At 40.3% G+C, this 14,215-nt stretch overlaps 1 protein-coding gene across 14 annotated transcripts in view; it reads left to right on the forward strand.

Moving 5' to 3' along the window:
- BICD1 (BICD cargo adaptor 1) overlaps nucleotides 1-14,215 on the forward strand; it is a 267,972-nt gene that overhangs the window by 213,339 nt on the left and 40,418 nt on the right. For 5 of the 14 annotated variants that reach the window (XM_073321703.1, XM_073321694.1, XM_073321720.1 and 2 more), the window contains exon 7: nucleotides 8,242-8,449. In XM_073321703.1, coding sequence (XP_073177804.1) covers nucleotides 8,242-8,449 — 208 coding nt within the window. Of the gene's footprint in view, nucleotides 1-8,241; nucleotides 8,560-9,867; nucleotides 10,059-13,858; nucleotides 13,946-14,215 lie in introns of those variants that run through there. The other 9 variants (XM_073321643.1, XM_073321662.1, XM_073321652.1 and 6 more) reach the window with 5 other exon arrangements.

A 14,215-nucleotide genomic window follows, 5' to 3' on the forward strand; every position in this document is an offset into this window, starting at 1 on the left:
TTGAGAAAGGAAGTGTCAAGGTAATGTTAGGTTGTTGGAATACTGAATGCACCTCTTTGTCCCGCTTGGGATAGTGAGCATACATTTCTAAACTCTGCAGGATTTAGGGGATGATCCAAAGCGTATTGGAGACAATAGAAGTTTTTCTGCTAACTTCACTGGGCTTTATGTTAGGTCCTTAAAGAATATAGGTATTCTTGTAAGTCATCTTTTAAATACTAACTGAACATGAAAAATAAAGTGGAAACTGTCCATCAGGATATCAACAAAAATAAAAGAAAGGGCAAGTTACAGATTCTGGGACTTTCTTCCCCTTTTAGGATATGGGTGATTAAAATTGGTAAGCCCATTTACCACTAAAGAGAGTTGCCCACATAAATCTCCTGCTTATTGATAAGGGAATAAACCCCTGTACTGTGATATGAATTACACCCTTTTGCTTTAAGTTCATGTATGAACGTACTCTTCATGCTTCTCTTGTTTTTAAGAATATCCTCTTCTCCCATTTGCTCCTAACATGCTAACATAGTTTTTGTGGTGCCAATTTTAGGACCCTATACTCGTAAGGTTTTCCTTGCAGAGAGCACAGTATCAAGATGCATTAAGATGTGATTTAAAAACTCCTCCATAGCTGAATGTGTGGACTATAGTTTTTTTGACATTGTCTCCACTTCACAAGTAACAATGCAGAAATATTTCAGTAGATCCAGAAATGATTAGTGGTACAATGGTTGCTACCCTATCAATCCAGCAGAAGTTACACAGAAAACACCTTTGTAAATTATTGCTCTCCTAGCAAGAAGAAAAGGAGTACTTGTGGCACCTTAGAGACTAACCAATTTATTTGAGCATGAGCTTTCGTGAGCTACAGCTCACTTCATCAGATGCATGCCGTGGAAACTGCAGCAGACTTTATATATACACAGAGAATATGAAAAAATACCTCCTCCCACCCCACTGTCCAGCTGGTAATAGCTTATCTAAAGTGATCATCAGGTGGGCCATTTCCAGCACAAATCCAGGTTTTCTCACCCTCCACCCCCCCACACAAATTCACTCTCCTGCTGGTGATAGCCCATTCAAAGTGACAACTCTTTACACAATGTGCATGATAATCAAGTTGGGCCATTTCCTGCACAAATCCAGGTTCTCTCACCCCCTCACTCCCCTCCCAAAAACCACACACACAAACTCACTATCCTGCTGGTAATAGCTCATCCAAAGTGACCATTCTCCCTACAATGTGCATAATTAAGGTGGGCCATTTCCAGCACAAATCCAGGTTTTCTCACATCCCCCCCACCCCCATACACACTCCTAGCAAGACAGCAGTAGCTCATGGTGCTCTGATTATACACCTTGGGCTGGATTCACAAAGAAACGTAGGCAGGGTGATGGTGAGGGTTGCACTGTCTAACTCTGAGGCGCCTAGAAAATTGCTGGGATTCACTCAATTAGGGTGAACTGCAAAGAATGGGGCAGACAAACCCCATAGCTGGTGGATATTCTGATACTTAGATTTACCAAGCCAGCATAAAACAGCTTCTTAATTACCTCGTTAGTTATTCAGAAGTCAATGACACAGTCCCCTTAAAGTACCCAGCCTCAGGCCTCCATCCCGGTACCCACGTCAAATATGATAAAAATCATATTTCATCATATAAAGAAAAGATTCTACCAGTCCCTGAGAATTGGACACATTACCTCCCACGTTATTGAATATTCTAGATCTTACACAAATAGACACATACAGCCAATTCTAATTAACTAAACTAAGATTTATTAAAAAACAAAAGAGAGAAAGTATGGTTAAAAGATCAATATACATATAGACATAAGTTCAATTATTGAGGTTCAGATACATAGCAGAGATGACAGGTTTCAGAGTAGCAGCCGTGTTACTCTGTATTCGCAAAAAGAAAAGGAGTACTTGGGGCACCTTAGAGACTAACAAATTTATGTGAGCATAAGCTTTCGTGACCTACAGCTCACTTCATTGGATGCATTCAGTGGAAAAAAAAAATGAATGCATCCGATGAAGTGAGCTGTAGCTCACAAAAGCTTATGCTCAAATAAATTTGTTAGTCTCTAAGGTGCCCCAAGTACTCCTTTTCTTGTAGCAGAGATGGTGAGCTTAGTGGCTGCAAAGCTTTCCTTTAGAATTTAGTTCATAGGTTATAGTCCAATGTCCAATATCCTATTCAGGGGAGACCAGTCAGCACTGGGATCCCAGCCTTGTGTCTTAAGCTTCCCCTGCATTGAAGCGTCAAGCAGATCTGAGATTAACAGGATCAGGACAGAAGGATCTTTTATACAATTTCATGTCGTCTTTGACAAGTTGGAATCCCTCAGAGAGCAAAAGGTAATTAGGATGACTTTCAGAGGAACAGCCGTGTTAGTCTGTATTCGCAAAAAGAAAAGGAGTACTTGTGGCAGCTTAGAGACTAACCAATTTATTTGAGCATAAGCTTTCGTGAACTACAGCTCACTTCATCGGATACATACATGCATCGGATGAAGTGAGCTGTAGCTCACGAAAGCTTATGCTCAAATAAATTGGTTAGTCTCTAAGCTGCCACAAGTACTCCTTTTCTTTTTAGGATGACTTTGAAGGAGGTCCTCCACCAGTACTTAGCAATACGAGTTAACATAAGGCAATTTGCTTGTTCCTCCACCATTCACAGATGATTTGCTATACATTTCAAAGAGAGATGTATACAGAGAGATCCTGTGTTTACAATTAATTTAAATGCTAGGATGTTCTTTTGATCTCTGAATTATCAAAATACAGCATAGACAGGGACTGTTGATTACCTTGTCCACCACTACCTATAATATATATATATGTAATGTAAATACACAAAAACACAAACATTCTTTCCCCACATGTCTTTAAGGGTTGAATCTAAGTCATTTATTTTGCAGGAAGTTTAACCCTTTCTGGCCATGCATCACACCATGGAAGGGCATTGTTGTGGTCACTGTAATCAAGGGATTGTTTATCAAAATCAAATGCCTTTTACTGGCATATAGTTTTCCTATATGAGCCTAATTGTATAGAGTAAAAACAATAAAATACGGATGACACTATTGCAGCCTGATCTATTTGGAATTAGGCTCCATATGTCTGTTAGAGTTAACTAGAGTCATGAGTAACATCACATAGAGACGTGCATCAGTGTTTAAAAATTTCACTGTATGAATTATAGAAGGCAGTGTTGGTTAAAGGTAGTGGCACTGTAGTATTCAAAAAGGTTGTGTAGTATTTTGTGGGTACAGACAGTCATAAAAAGTCAGTGTGTTTTTAAAAAAATTTCACTGCAGATCATATGTATCAGTACATTTTTTTGGTTCTGCTCTGCTGAAAATGTCCCCTCTCCTCTCCCTCCCCCAAAATCTAAGGAATTTTATATTTAAGTCGCTTTTTCCAAATGCTCAAATGATGCAGCAAGTCATTGTCCCCTGTTTTGAAGCACTGTTTGTCTAAATAAAAATTGCTACTCCAAACAATGTACTGTGGGCATCCATTCAAGAAAAAAAATCTGTCTGGAAAAAATGGAAGAATGTGAGATTTTTCTAATCGCGACTCTGTTGTAGCTTAACCTTAAGCATGAAAATTCAGTTGTGTAGTCTGCTGTTCAAGAAAAGTAGAGTGGTCCCTATGGCAACCCTGCATCACATGATTCCTGTTTCTGAGTCCATAGTGCAGGAATGGCAGTTCTTGAAAGAAGAGAATATTTATATTATAAATATGGATATTAAAATGATTTCTTCCGTTTTATAGTATTTGCAAGGAGAGTGTTTTTTTCCTCTATGAAGTACACTTCCCTGTTTTGTAGGGAAACTTTTGTTTGTTCTGGTGCTCTGCTGTACATAATCAGATATACCATCTTTGTGGTGATGCAGCATTTTAAATTCATGTCTTCAAGGGGGAAACAGCAGTCCTGTTCCTCACATGGATGCTAAAGGGGCAGATCCCCCATCTGCCCCCTCTCCCCTGCCAGGAGCACATGCTCCCCACAACTCTAGATCTCCTCCCACCCACCCACAGGGGAAGATTTGATAAAAATCCATTTCCTGTTCAAAGGAGGATCCGTTTCCCATGCTCTCCTAAGACAGTTGTTGTTTTGACCTTTGCATGGATTTTTGCAAAAGTTAGGGAGTCAGTTAAGATCAGATAGGCCACGTTAGCTGAGTGTGGAAATATTATGTGGTGGTGGGGAACAGGCTAGATCTCTTAACTGGTCATCTCCAGACATTCTAATGTTTGGGTTTTTTAAAGGTGAAGAAGTTTTTTAAGTGTAATCATGTTTTGGGGCACTAGCTGGACTCCATTAAAAGATTATTTCAGACATAATTCTTTTATAATGGCATTTTTTGTTTGTGATATTAATAGAGTATGCATGCTGAAGCTTATTCAGCAGGGGAAGTGATCTGCTGGGGCCATGGTTGTAGATGGAACCCTGCTGGCAGAGTAGAATTTGAATTCCTATTTTATTGCCTGGACGAGCAGAAGCTGATTTAATCCCCTGCCAACTGCTGCTGCCCACCTGAGCCCCAGATCTGATCCCTAACCCACTCACTCAATCCCCTGCTCCTTCCTGTATCCCTAGAGCTGATACGAGACACCAGCCCTCTCTACTCCTTCTGAGTGAGTGGCAGAGGGTTTGAGCATCATTTCTATGAAACAGTGCGACAGACAGAGTAACGCACATGGAGAGAGCATAGTAATAGACGGAAGGCTTTTAAAAAACAACCTTAATTTCCACATGCCACAGCAGACGATATGGTGAGAGGAGGTGAGAAAAAGCAGTCTAGTGCTGAAGGAAGGGAGAAGAGGTCTTGGCTCCCACCCCACCTTCTTGCTGGCCATCACAGCTGAGCCTGTGTTGGGAGTAGGGGGTGGTGATGGTAACTGACTGGTGATATGGGCCAATATCTGCTTACTTCCATACCAGAGGAAGAGTAACGAAGGAGAAAATTGTGACTCTGAGGATGGAGCACAAGTCCCTCTGAAAGGCAGTAGAATTTGTGCTTCTAAATCACTGAGGTGTATTTAAAACCCCCACTCTGAGCCACAATGCCTCTTGGATCTCCGCATAGCTACCACCCCAAGTTCAGGACTGTGCCTAATTTCATGTTAGCGCTTAACTTCTTTCTGCCACAATATGTTGCGAGGCTTAATTAATGTGGGTAAAATATTTGGAGACTTTGGGTGAAAGGCCCTATAGATATGCACATTATTATTATTTCTTTAATCAGAAATGTTTATCTTTTTATCCCATGACTGCATGTTGTATGGAATATTTAACATAAGAGGGAAAGTACCATGGCTACAACAGGCTACAACCTTCTGTAAACGGGAATAGCTTCCACCACTGTGGACTTCAAGGAGACTTATAGCACTTTGGTGATTCAGCAGCCTCAAAAGCCAATCATAGTCTTTGATTTGACTGTTTTGTTGACGTCCTTAAACTTTTAGAACACTGGTTCTCAACAAAACACAGAAACAATGGGCTGTACGTTTCTGAGAGATTATAGCATACTTTGAGTAGTGGTGTAGATCAAGTGACTTTAATTGCCCTGCAATGAATTGTCAAGAATTGCCGTTATGAAAATAAGTTTATGATGTATAGAAAATTAAGGATAACAGTCAGAGAACTGCTTTTATTAGGTCATCGGTAACATGCATGTCAGGTCACAAACAACCAGTAAAAAAGACTCCTTGTACGTCCAAACTTCTAAAGCCAATTTATGATGATTTCCTATATGGCAGTGAGAACTGTGTTTGTCTAAATTGGTTTTAATAACCTACATCTTCATTAAGCCTTATGTTTAAATAATAACTGCAAAGTTACACTGTTTTACAAGGCAGTTGTGCAGTTGCAGAGCATGTATTCTCTGAGGTCTAAAGTCAACTAATTTTAACCCAACAAGGAAACTGCATCATTGGCATATGAAAGCAAAGCAATCAGTTCTGTTGCGAGTGTTGTACTGCAAGAGTTTGTGGTGTTGAATCTAGTAGTTACATTTTTTTTGTAAATTTCCTATTGGGGATGTAGTTAGAAGTCAAAGTTTCTTTATCTCTTCTTGGGTAAACTGAAGAGGAAAACTGGAGAAGGGAGATACAAGATCTGTCGGATCCCAGTGAGTAAGAATTTAAATCTGAGATATCATGGGTATTACAGCCATTTGTATTTCAAATTGATTAATTTGCTGACATCATTCTAGTGGCCCTGTCAAATAGATTTATTAAAACATCCATAAACATCAAACTGCTTCTATCAGCGAGAGGTGTCAGAGATGACTGTAAGCCAGCCAACATTGCGGCAAAATCTGTTTTTCCCCATAGCTTGAACAATCAAATGCAGTCCTGCTTGTTAAAGCTCTGTAGAAAGCAGATATAAACTGAAGCTGTGGCTGGCTTACAGTGATTTTGTTTGCATATGAAAGCTAAAACTAAAATCACTTGAAAGAAGAGCACAATGTATATATAGATTGAGTAAGAATTTTCCAAACACTGTGTTCCTGCTTTCTAACTGAAGGATACAATTCATAGACTAAATGGTTTCATCATTCAGTTAGCGAGAATTCAGAGGTTTATTGTGAGTCAGACATTTTGAGAGAGAAAATAAAATGGTGGACTGGGTGTTTACTTCCTGTTGATAGTCCTATTAGGGCTAAATTCGTCTCTGTTACACAGTTGTAAATCCATAGTAACTCCATACACTTCAGCGGAGTTACTGTGGGTGACACTTAAATAGGATTTTGCTCTTAGGACAGAAATGGTAGGATTTTATTATTTAAATAGATCTTTTTTTTATTTTGTGGTGAATTCAAACAATTTTTGTAATGAAATTTCTAACATAGTGGGTGCATATTTTAGTATTTTTTAAAAAGCATGTAGGAAGCATTGATGCTGCTGAAAATGAGTGATACTATACCATTCTAGTTATCCATAGAGCAGGACAATTGGACTGCATCTAGTAAGAGTTCTGACTGGAAAAGAGGCTCTTCGTTTAATAGAATTAAAGCTGTTTCACTCCAGCAACTGACTAATGCCATGACATAATGTCTTGGCCCACTATTAAGTCAGACTCATTTTTAATTTTCAAAGCATTTTATAAACATTAACGATATCACCTGGGCGATATAGTCGTACCTCAAAACCTTCCAAAGACCAAATATGAGATGCAGCATGGGTCAAAGTCCCCAAATGAGTGTGACCAGGAGAACTGTGGGGTAGAAATTCAAACTGTTGAGTGATTGATTTCTTTGACATTTCTGTACAAAGTGAGTTTCATGATTCAACCATTCCGATGTAAATAATATACAATTAGAATAGTGAGAGAATGTCAGGTTGTTGTAAGACTAAAACTTAGATGTAAAATAAGTGAGGGATAGATAAGGGGTACGATCAGATGCGAATTATTGTTTAGCTCCAACGCTGAAGTGATGGGAGAAGTATGTGGATTAGGAGAATGGTAATGGGAAACAAAGCTTTTATTTACAGTTCACCATTTCAAATTCTGCTAAGGCTGTGAGCTAGAGGGTCTGAAAGTTACCACCTGACAGCTTTTGGGTAAAACGAGCAAGTGTCCACATCACAAAACCCTACTCACTACAATTTGCCTCACTGGCTCCCTGTTGGAAGTCTGGTCAAGGACTGAATGGGCCTAAACACCGAACAACCTCCTGATCCCTAAAAGTGGCATATATCTTTTGAACAATTAGCACTGGCTAATAATTGATAGCATCTCATCACACAATCTATGCAATATTGGGTATTGAATGAAGATATACCTGCTCTTGTCATATTGTGTTGTGTAATACTTTGCTTTAGATAGAATGTATTATTTATGACCCCCTTCATGTTATGTAAATTATCAGTTTAATTTGCCCACATCACAATTGTGCTCAAAATTAGGGATGGTCCTAAACCAAAACCCTAGAGTTGAACACATAAGCTGGATCTGAAATCTGAAAAGTTTTCATGGGCCGCACCAGTACTCTGGATCCAAATTCTCCTGTTGAACTTGAGAGTTTGAAATCCAGATCTGAATCTCAGAGTAGTGGGGGGGCAAGGTTGAGATTAGGCCTAGAGATGAGTTTGAGCTGTGAACTTGATACAAATCATGGTCTATGGTTTAGATTTGGGGTGTTAGTTCAGGCCCATCTCTGCTTTGCTCTGTTTGGTTCTTAGAATACTTCACTAGGCTTCTATTCCATTTGTTTCTCCAGGTGTGATGAGTATGTCACACAGCTGGATGAGATGCAAAGGCAGTTGGCAGCTGCAGAGGATGAGAAGAAGACCTTAAACTCTCTATTGCGGATGGCTATCCAGCAAAAACTTGCCCTTACCCAGCGACTGGAGGATTTAGAGTTCGATCACGAGCAGTCCCGACGCAGCAAAGGCAAGCTTGGAAAGAGCAAGGACAGCCGCTCTAAAGTAAGTGAGGAAGCATCAGCCACCGTGCCAACCATAGACACTTTCCTCCTGCATAGTCAGGGCCCACAGCAACCAAACTTACTGGTCAGCAGTGGCACTCAGAGGAAAAGGTATGCATGCAGTGATCTTTATAGTACAGTGCAGTGGCCAGACTTTAGTTAAAGTCATTCACTGAATTGTAAACAGATTATTATTATTAATAATAATAATAATTATTATTATTATTTTGGTTGGGGAGAAGGGAGAGGGGAGGATAAAAATAGTGGCTGATCAAAACTCAAAGCCTGGCTAAGTGTGTTTCTGATTCCATCTACCCATAATGTTATCTCCTCCTTTTTACTGTAGTTGTAGACTATATTCTGTCAGTGTTTCAGTGCACCTTGTTTGTCCTTTTAAAATGAGTTAAGGTTTTGCATACAGCAAAATAACCTCCAGAAATTTTTAAAAAGATATGCTCTGTGAGCATGTCAATGCTTTTTTTCAAACCAAACAAACAAAACCTTTCTGATATGCTATAGTGCAGGGGTTCCCAAACTTGTTCCGCCGCTTGTGCAGGGAAAGCCCCTGGCGGGCCGGGCCGGTTTGTTTACCTGCCGCGTCCGCAGGTTCGGCTGATCGCGGCTCCCAGCAGCCGCAGTTCGTTGCTCCAGGCCAATGGGAGCTGCTGGAAGTGGCGAGGCGGCGGCCAGTACGTCCCTCGCCGCTTCCAGCAGCTCCCATTGGCCTGGAGCAGCGAACTGCGGCTGCTGGGAGCCGCGATCAGCCGAACCTGCGGACGCGGCAGGTAAACAAACCGGCCCGGCCCGCCAGGGGCTTTCCCTGCACAAGCGGCGGAAAAAGTTTGGGAGCCACTGATCTAGTACTTGCCTCTGTCTCCTCGTGAGTGGGAGAAGGATATGGATGTGTTCACTCGGATGAACTTTTCTGCATATTCAAAGGGAATGACTGCTGTTTATAACTTAAAGCAGATGTTCTGGTTGTTCAAGAAGTGAATTCTCATGTTGTCTTTTGACTGTCATGCCAAAGCTGTGTAGTTGTGGAGATGTCAGTGGTTCTGACACTGAAAAGGACTCCATTAGTGAAGTGTCCTGGGTGTTCATTCCCTTTCCCTGTACTTTCTGGTCACAATGTAAAGGATAAGAAAATGTTCAGGGAGCCCACTAAATGCTGAATATAATGATCGGGGGTGGGAAGGAGGGTGGAGAATAAATAAATAAACCTCATCTCCTCCTCAACTATGAAAAAGAATTTCCAACACAGGCAACATGTCGTGTTGTGGAAATGATAGGAGGTGGCAACACTAGCTGGTTTTACCTGTTAAACAAATTAGCATGCTGTTGTCATTCATGAGGCATTTAAAGATAATTAAAGTAAAACTCTTTTGTTTCCATATGTATTTTTCTTGGATCTCCTGCAAGACTATTCTCACCTTCCCCTTGTGATCAGAGCCATCCCAGGACTTCAGGGACCTACCTACAGAATATATTAAGAGCCCCCCTTGATCCCACCTCCACAGAATCATTTCTTCTGAGGGGCCCCCCTTCCATGAGTGAACTCATCCATGAGTACCGTCTCAGCAAGGAAAAAAGGTTAACCGTGGCCATACCAGGTAAACATTTTTTCCTTGGGTGCATGTGGTGCAAAGTGATTAGCAGAATAGGGGACCCCAAAACTGCACACACGATGTAATTTGGGCACCTTCTGTCAACTTTAAAATCAAAATGTCCTCTCCTATGTAATCTGTTGCAGCTGCTGGCAGAACGTCAGCTCCCACATGTACAAAAACTGGTTCTAGATGGTGTGGGTCAAGTTAATCTATTGTGTAAGTGGATACAACTCCCATTGGCATCCATAGGAGTTGCACCCAGTTACACCAGGGCTGAATTTGGTCCAGTGCCTCTTTTGTTAGCCAGTGATGAAAATACAAAATGAAAGTGAGAGAGGAATTAGGAGTTCAAAACCACTCACTAGAGCATATAATGGCTGGAAATAGGCAACGGTCAACAGTAGTATCTGTGTCCTGCTTGTGCTTGGCTACTTGATGGAGTTTTTTAAAGGTAATATTAAGCTCACAAAAGATTTATTTTATGTAAATTGATTCATGGGGTCCATCTTGCCAGGAAGCTTTCCTGGTTCCTAAGGTCATGTCATCTTTCTCTTCGTGGTGGGCAAACTAATCATTGCTATTTTTTCCTTAGAAATCAGAAAGCAATAAGGGGTCTGTGACTGAGCAGTGCTTTTAGCCTGTTTACATGAACACTTTTGATTGTCAATAGATATGTTCAACTGTTTGCTTTGAAGCTTGCCAGGCAGAAGAAGCCCAAACAGAAAATGTAAGAGGTAAAAACCAGACTGGTGGTATCCTCTGAAATAAATAAAATACCTGCTATAAGAAAATGGCATAATTATATCAGAATAGGCTGTCTCTCCCTTAGTGAAAGCAATACCACAGCAAGCTTAAAGTAGTGTGATTCAATTGACACCGGCTCATATATACCAGAAGCAGAACTGTAGGAAGCCTGAACAAAGCAGACACCCATAAGATTCTACCGTCAAAAAATCGAGTGGCTGACTGATGAAGGCAGCAGCTAAGAAATGACAACTTGCCACAGCAAATCGTATCTGTCTGTCATCAGGAATTCCTTTCAGATATTCCCATTGCATTGCTCTAGCAGCACCATAGGGGGTTACTGAATAAACCATCAGTTCTTACCTGTTAGGACTGATTATTTCAATAGGAGCATATAGGAGCAGTTGTGTCAATATTTTTCATAATTTGGAGGAAAGGGTAGTGTGCCAAGAAAGAGGAGATCATGTGTGTCTATAATTACCCTCTAGACAGGAATCTGTTCATTAAACACTGATGGTATCTGTTGTTTCTTCCTTCTCTTAGAATTGGGTCATGATCACTATTTCTGGGGGCCACTTACACTCCCCTAAAGAAACTGATCTTGCATTATTTGCATACCCAGAACTCCCAATTGCATAAGTAAAGGAGTTTCTTTCTTTTGTTAATGTAGAATTCACAAGATTCATAGATTTTTTAAGGCCAGAAGGAGCCATTACAATAATCTCATCTGATCTTCTGCATAGTAGAGGCCAAATAACTTCCTGGTACTGGAAAAGCAGAAGTGTTCCATTGATAATAAATTCTTATAGTCAAATAGTGCACTGTAGGTGCACCAGCATATCCTTAAAGACTATTAGGTTCTTAAGACAGTGTTATATATTGATGTATTCCTTTTCCTTCTCAAGGTAAAATACCCCTAAAATGGTTTCGTGGGTGGTGTTTATTGGCCTCTTTTGCTTTCATACGGCCCACATCTCAAGTAAACCTATTATAGTGGTTTGTTCAAATGAATGTGCTACTGAGCAGTTAATCCTGATGAAGGCAGATAGTTGTTTCCTCCCTCGTTTTCCTTTCCATTTCCTCATTTTACTTTACAGTTGAGTATGGCCATCAAAGCTTTATATCAGCTTCGGGTTTTAAGATTACCCTGGGCCTATTTTAGAATACGGATTGTGAATGACCGTGGGAAATTGACTAACATTGTTCTTATTGCAGCAGGCTTAGTTGTATTTTCTTGTTCCACAAAGCAGAAAGCATAAACACCTTATTCCATTGTCCATTTTTACAGGAATTTTGTAAGCTCTTTGTGTCAGGAACTGGGTATTTCTCCATGCATTGTACTGGGTTGGGCATAACATTTGGTGTTCAACAAATAACAATCCCTCTTCACCCTGTGGACTGTCAGATAGCAACAGCATCCAAACCCAAACTACACAAGAGAATGAAATACAAAGATTCTAGCAGCCATTTTCATTTAAATGAGCAATCATAAGTAGAATTAGCAATAGAATTCAAGAATGGTGACCCAGAATTAATTAAAACATCCACAACCACCCCGAAGAAGTTTGCAACCTTTATTCAGCAAACTTTTCCTGTGCTCTTCTTACCCAACTCCTATGACATAGTCCCAAGAAGACTCCATAACCCATTGCTCCCACTTCTACTCCTTTAGCGTTTTGTACATTTCTTCTTTGAATCTCCACTTCAAAGAAACAAGCCTTCTGGCCCAGTAAGACTGTCTGGCAGTCACTTTTTTGCCCATCAAGTTCACTATTTTTTTTTAACAATTGTCCGTGTTGATATGGTTTGTTCTCTTCATCTACAATTTAAACCCCCCCATATTTAATCTTATAAATGAACGTCCTTCTACTTATTACAGTGCTCACAGGTAGTGAACACCCAGCTAAGGTTGAAATGTGCCTCCCACTCTAACCCCTCCATAACCCCATCACTTCCTCAAACATATGGCCCTTGGGCTGAAATTGTCCATACTTGCTCTGAGTTCTGAGATGGATTTTTCACTGAAGTTTGAGAAAAATTGGTCCAGGTATCTTCAAGTTATGCAAGTGTGGGGAAAAAAATGGCTAAAGGTAGGAACTTCAAACTTGTATTGTTTTAATGTCCTCCTGAGGAAAGAAAAACACTATTGGTTCAGTAATTTTTTTAAAGTTATGGATATTTAAAATCAGCATTTCCTTCATAAGACAATTTCACCATATGACTTCTCTAGTCATTCTTTAATCTCCAGTGTGTTGGAATTAGAGATGTAATTGATAATGAAAACTAAGGACTAAAATAAGTGAATCTGGTGTGGAAAGATATCAGTTATGCCTCCCTATCCGTGAGCAGCTCCCTGTGCACCCGTTTTTACATTCCCATCTGTGTTGTTCATTTGTTCCTTGATGCTGCCCTTCTTTTAGATCTCCTGCTTGGCACATCACCTGGCTACCTTAGCCATGCCACATTCCTGGACACTGCTCCCTACTTTTAGGGAAGTGCTGGCGCTACTGGCCTTTTGGTAGAGAAGTTGGGTTGGTATCTGCAGTAAGGGGCTCTCATGGTGAAGATGACTGAGTGGATCCACCCCACACCAATAAAGAATTGCTGAGTTAAAGAACTCTCAGGAAATAATTCTTGATTCCTTCTTGATCCCAGTTGACTGTGTGCAACTAAATCAGCACATATAGACCATTCTGATTATTGCAGTATGATCCACCTGGGCTCCTTTATTGTACTAATGGTTTCTAATCACAATTGCTGAAAAACACCCATCAGTTCACTTACAAAGCATCTTGTTTGACTTCCTCAGAGTAATGTGTGTTTAGCTGTACTGTGGTCTTGCTGCACACTACACTGGGATCTCTTTTCCTATTTACACGAGAAAATTAGAGCAAAAAGGAAACAAAAGGCCCCGTAACACCTTTTATTCCTTCTAAAGGAGTCTCAGTAATGAACTTGATGCTGAATTTGACAGCGTCATAGCATGCAACATTGTATCACCAATGACCTTTTAATTTCAGTTGTATCTGAACTCCTTCCTCTCTAATTTTCATGCACAGACCCTGTAGATGATGTGATGAGATGGTCTTTAATATTCCACTACTGAAAATTTGACAGAGGCCATGTTTCTGTTGTCCTTTTTTGACTTTGTCAATGAAGGGAAGGAGAAAAGGTCCAAGGTTGGTCCTCAGCTCTTTTTCTTTGTCACATCTGTTATTTTGACATAAAACTTCTTTGTTATTTGTAGCAAATTGAGCTTAAAATGATACATTTCACTCCATTTTGATTCTTGGAGTTGGAGAAAAAAGCTTTAGATAATGGTTTCATGGGGGGCTTTTGAGCATGCTGTAGAAAAACAAATGCCTGCAATTTATTCTCCATAAAACGTTTGAACCACCATACAGTAGTGGGTACTA

Source organism: Lepidochelys kempii, chromosome 1, assembly GCF_965140265.1.
Source record: "Lepidochelys kempii isolate rLepKem1 chromosome 1, rLepKem1.hap2, whole genome shotgun sequence".
NCBI lineage: Eukaryota > Metazoa > Chordata > Testudines > Cheloniidae > Lepidochelys > Lepidochelys kempii.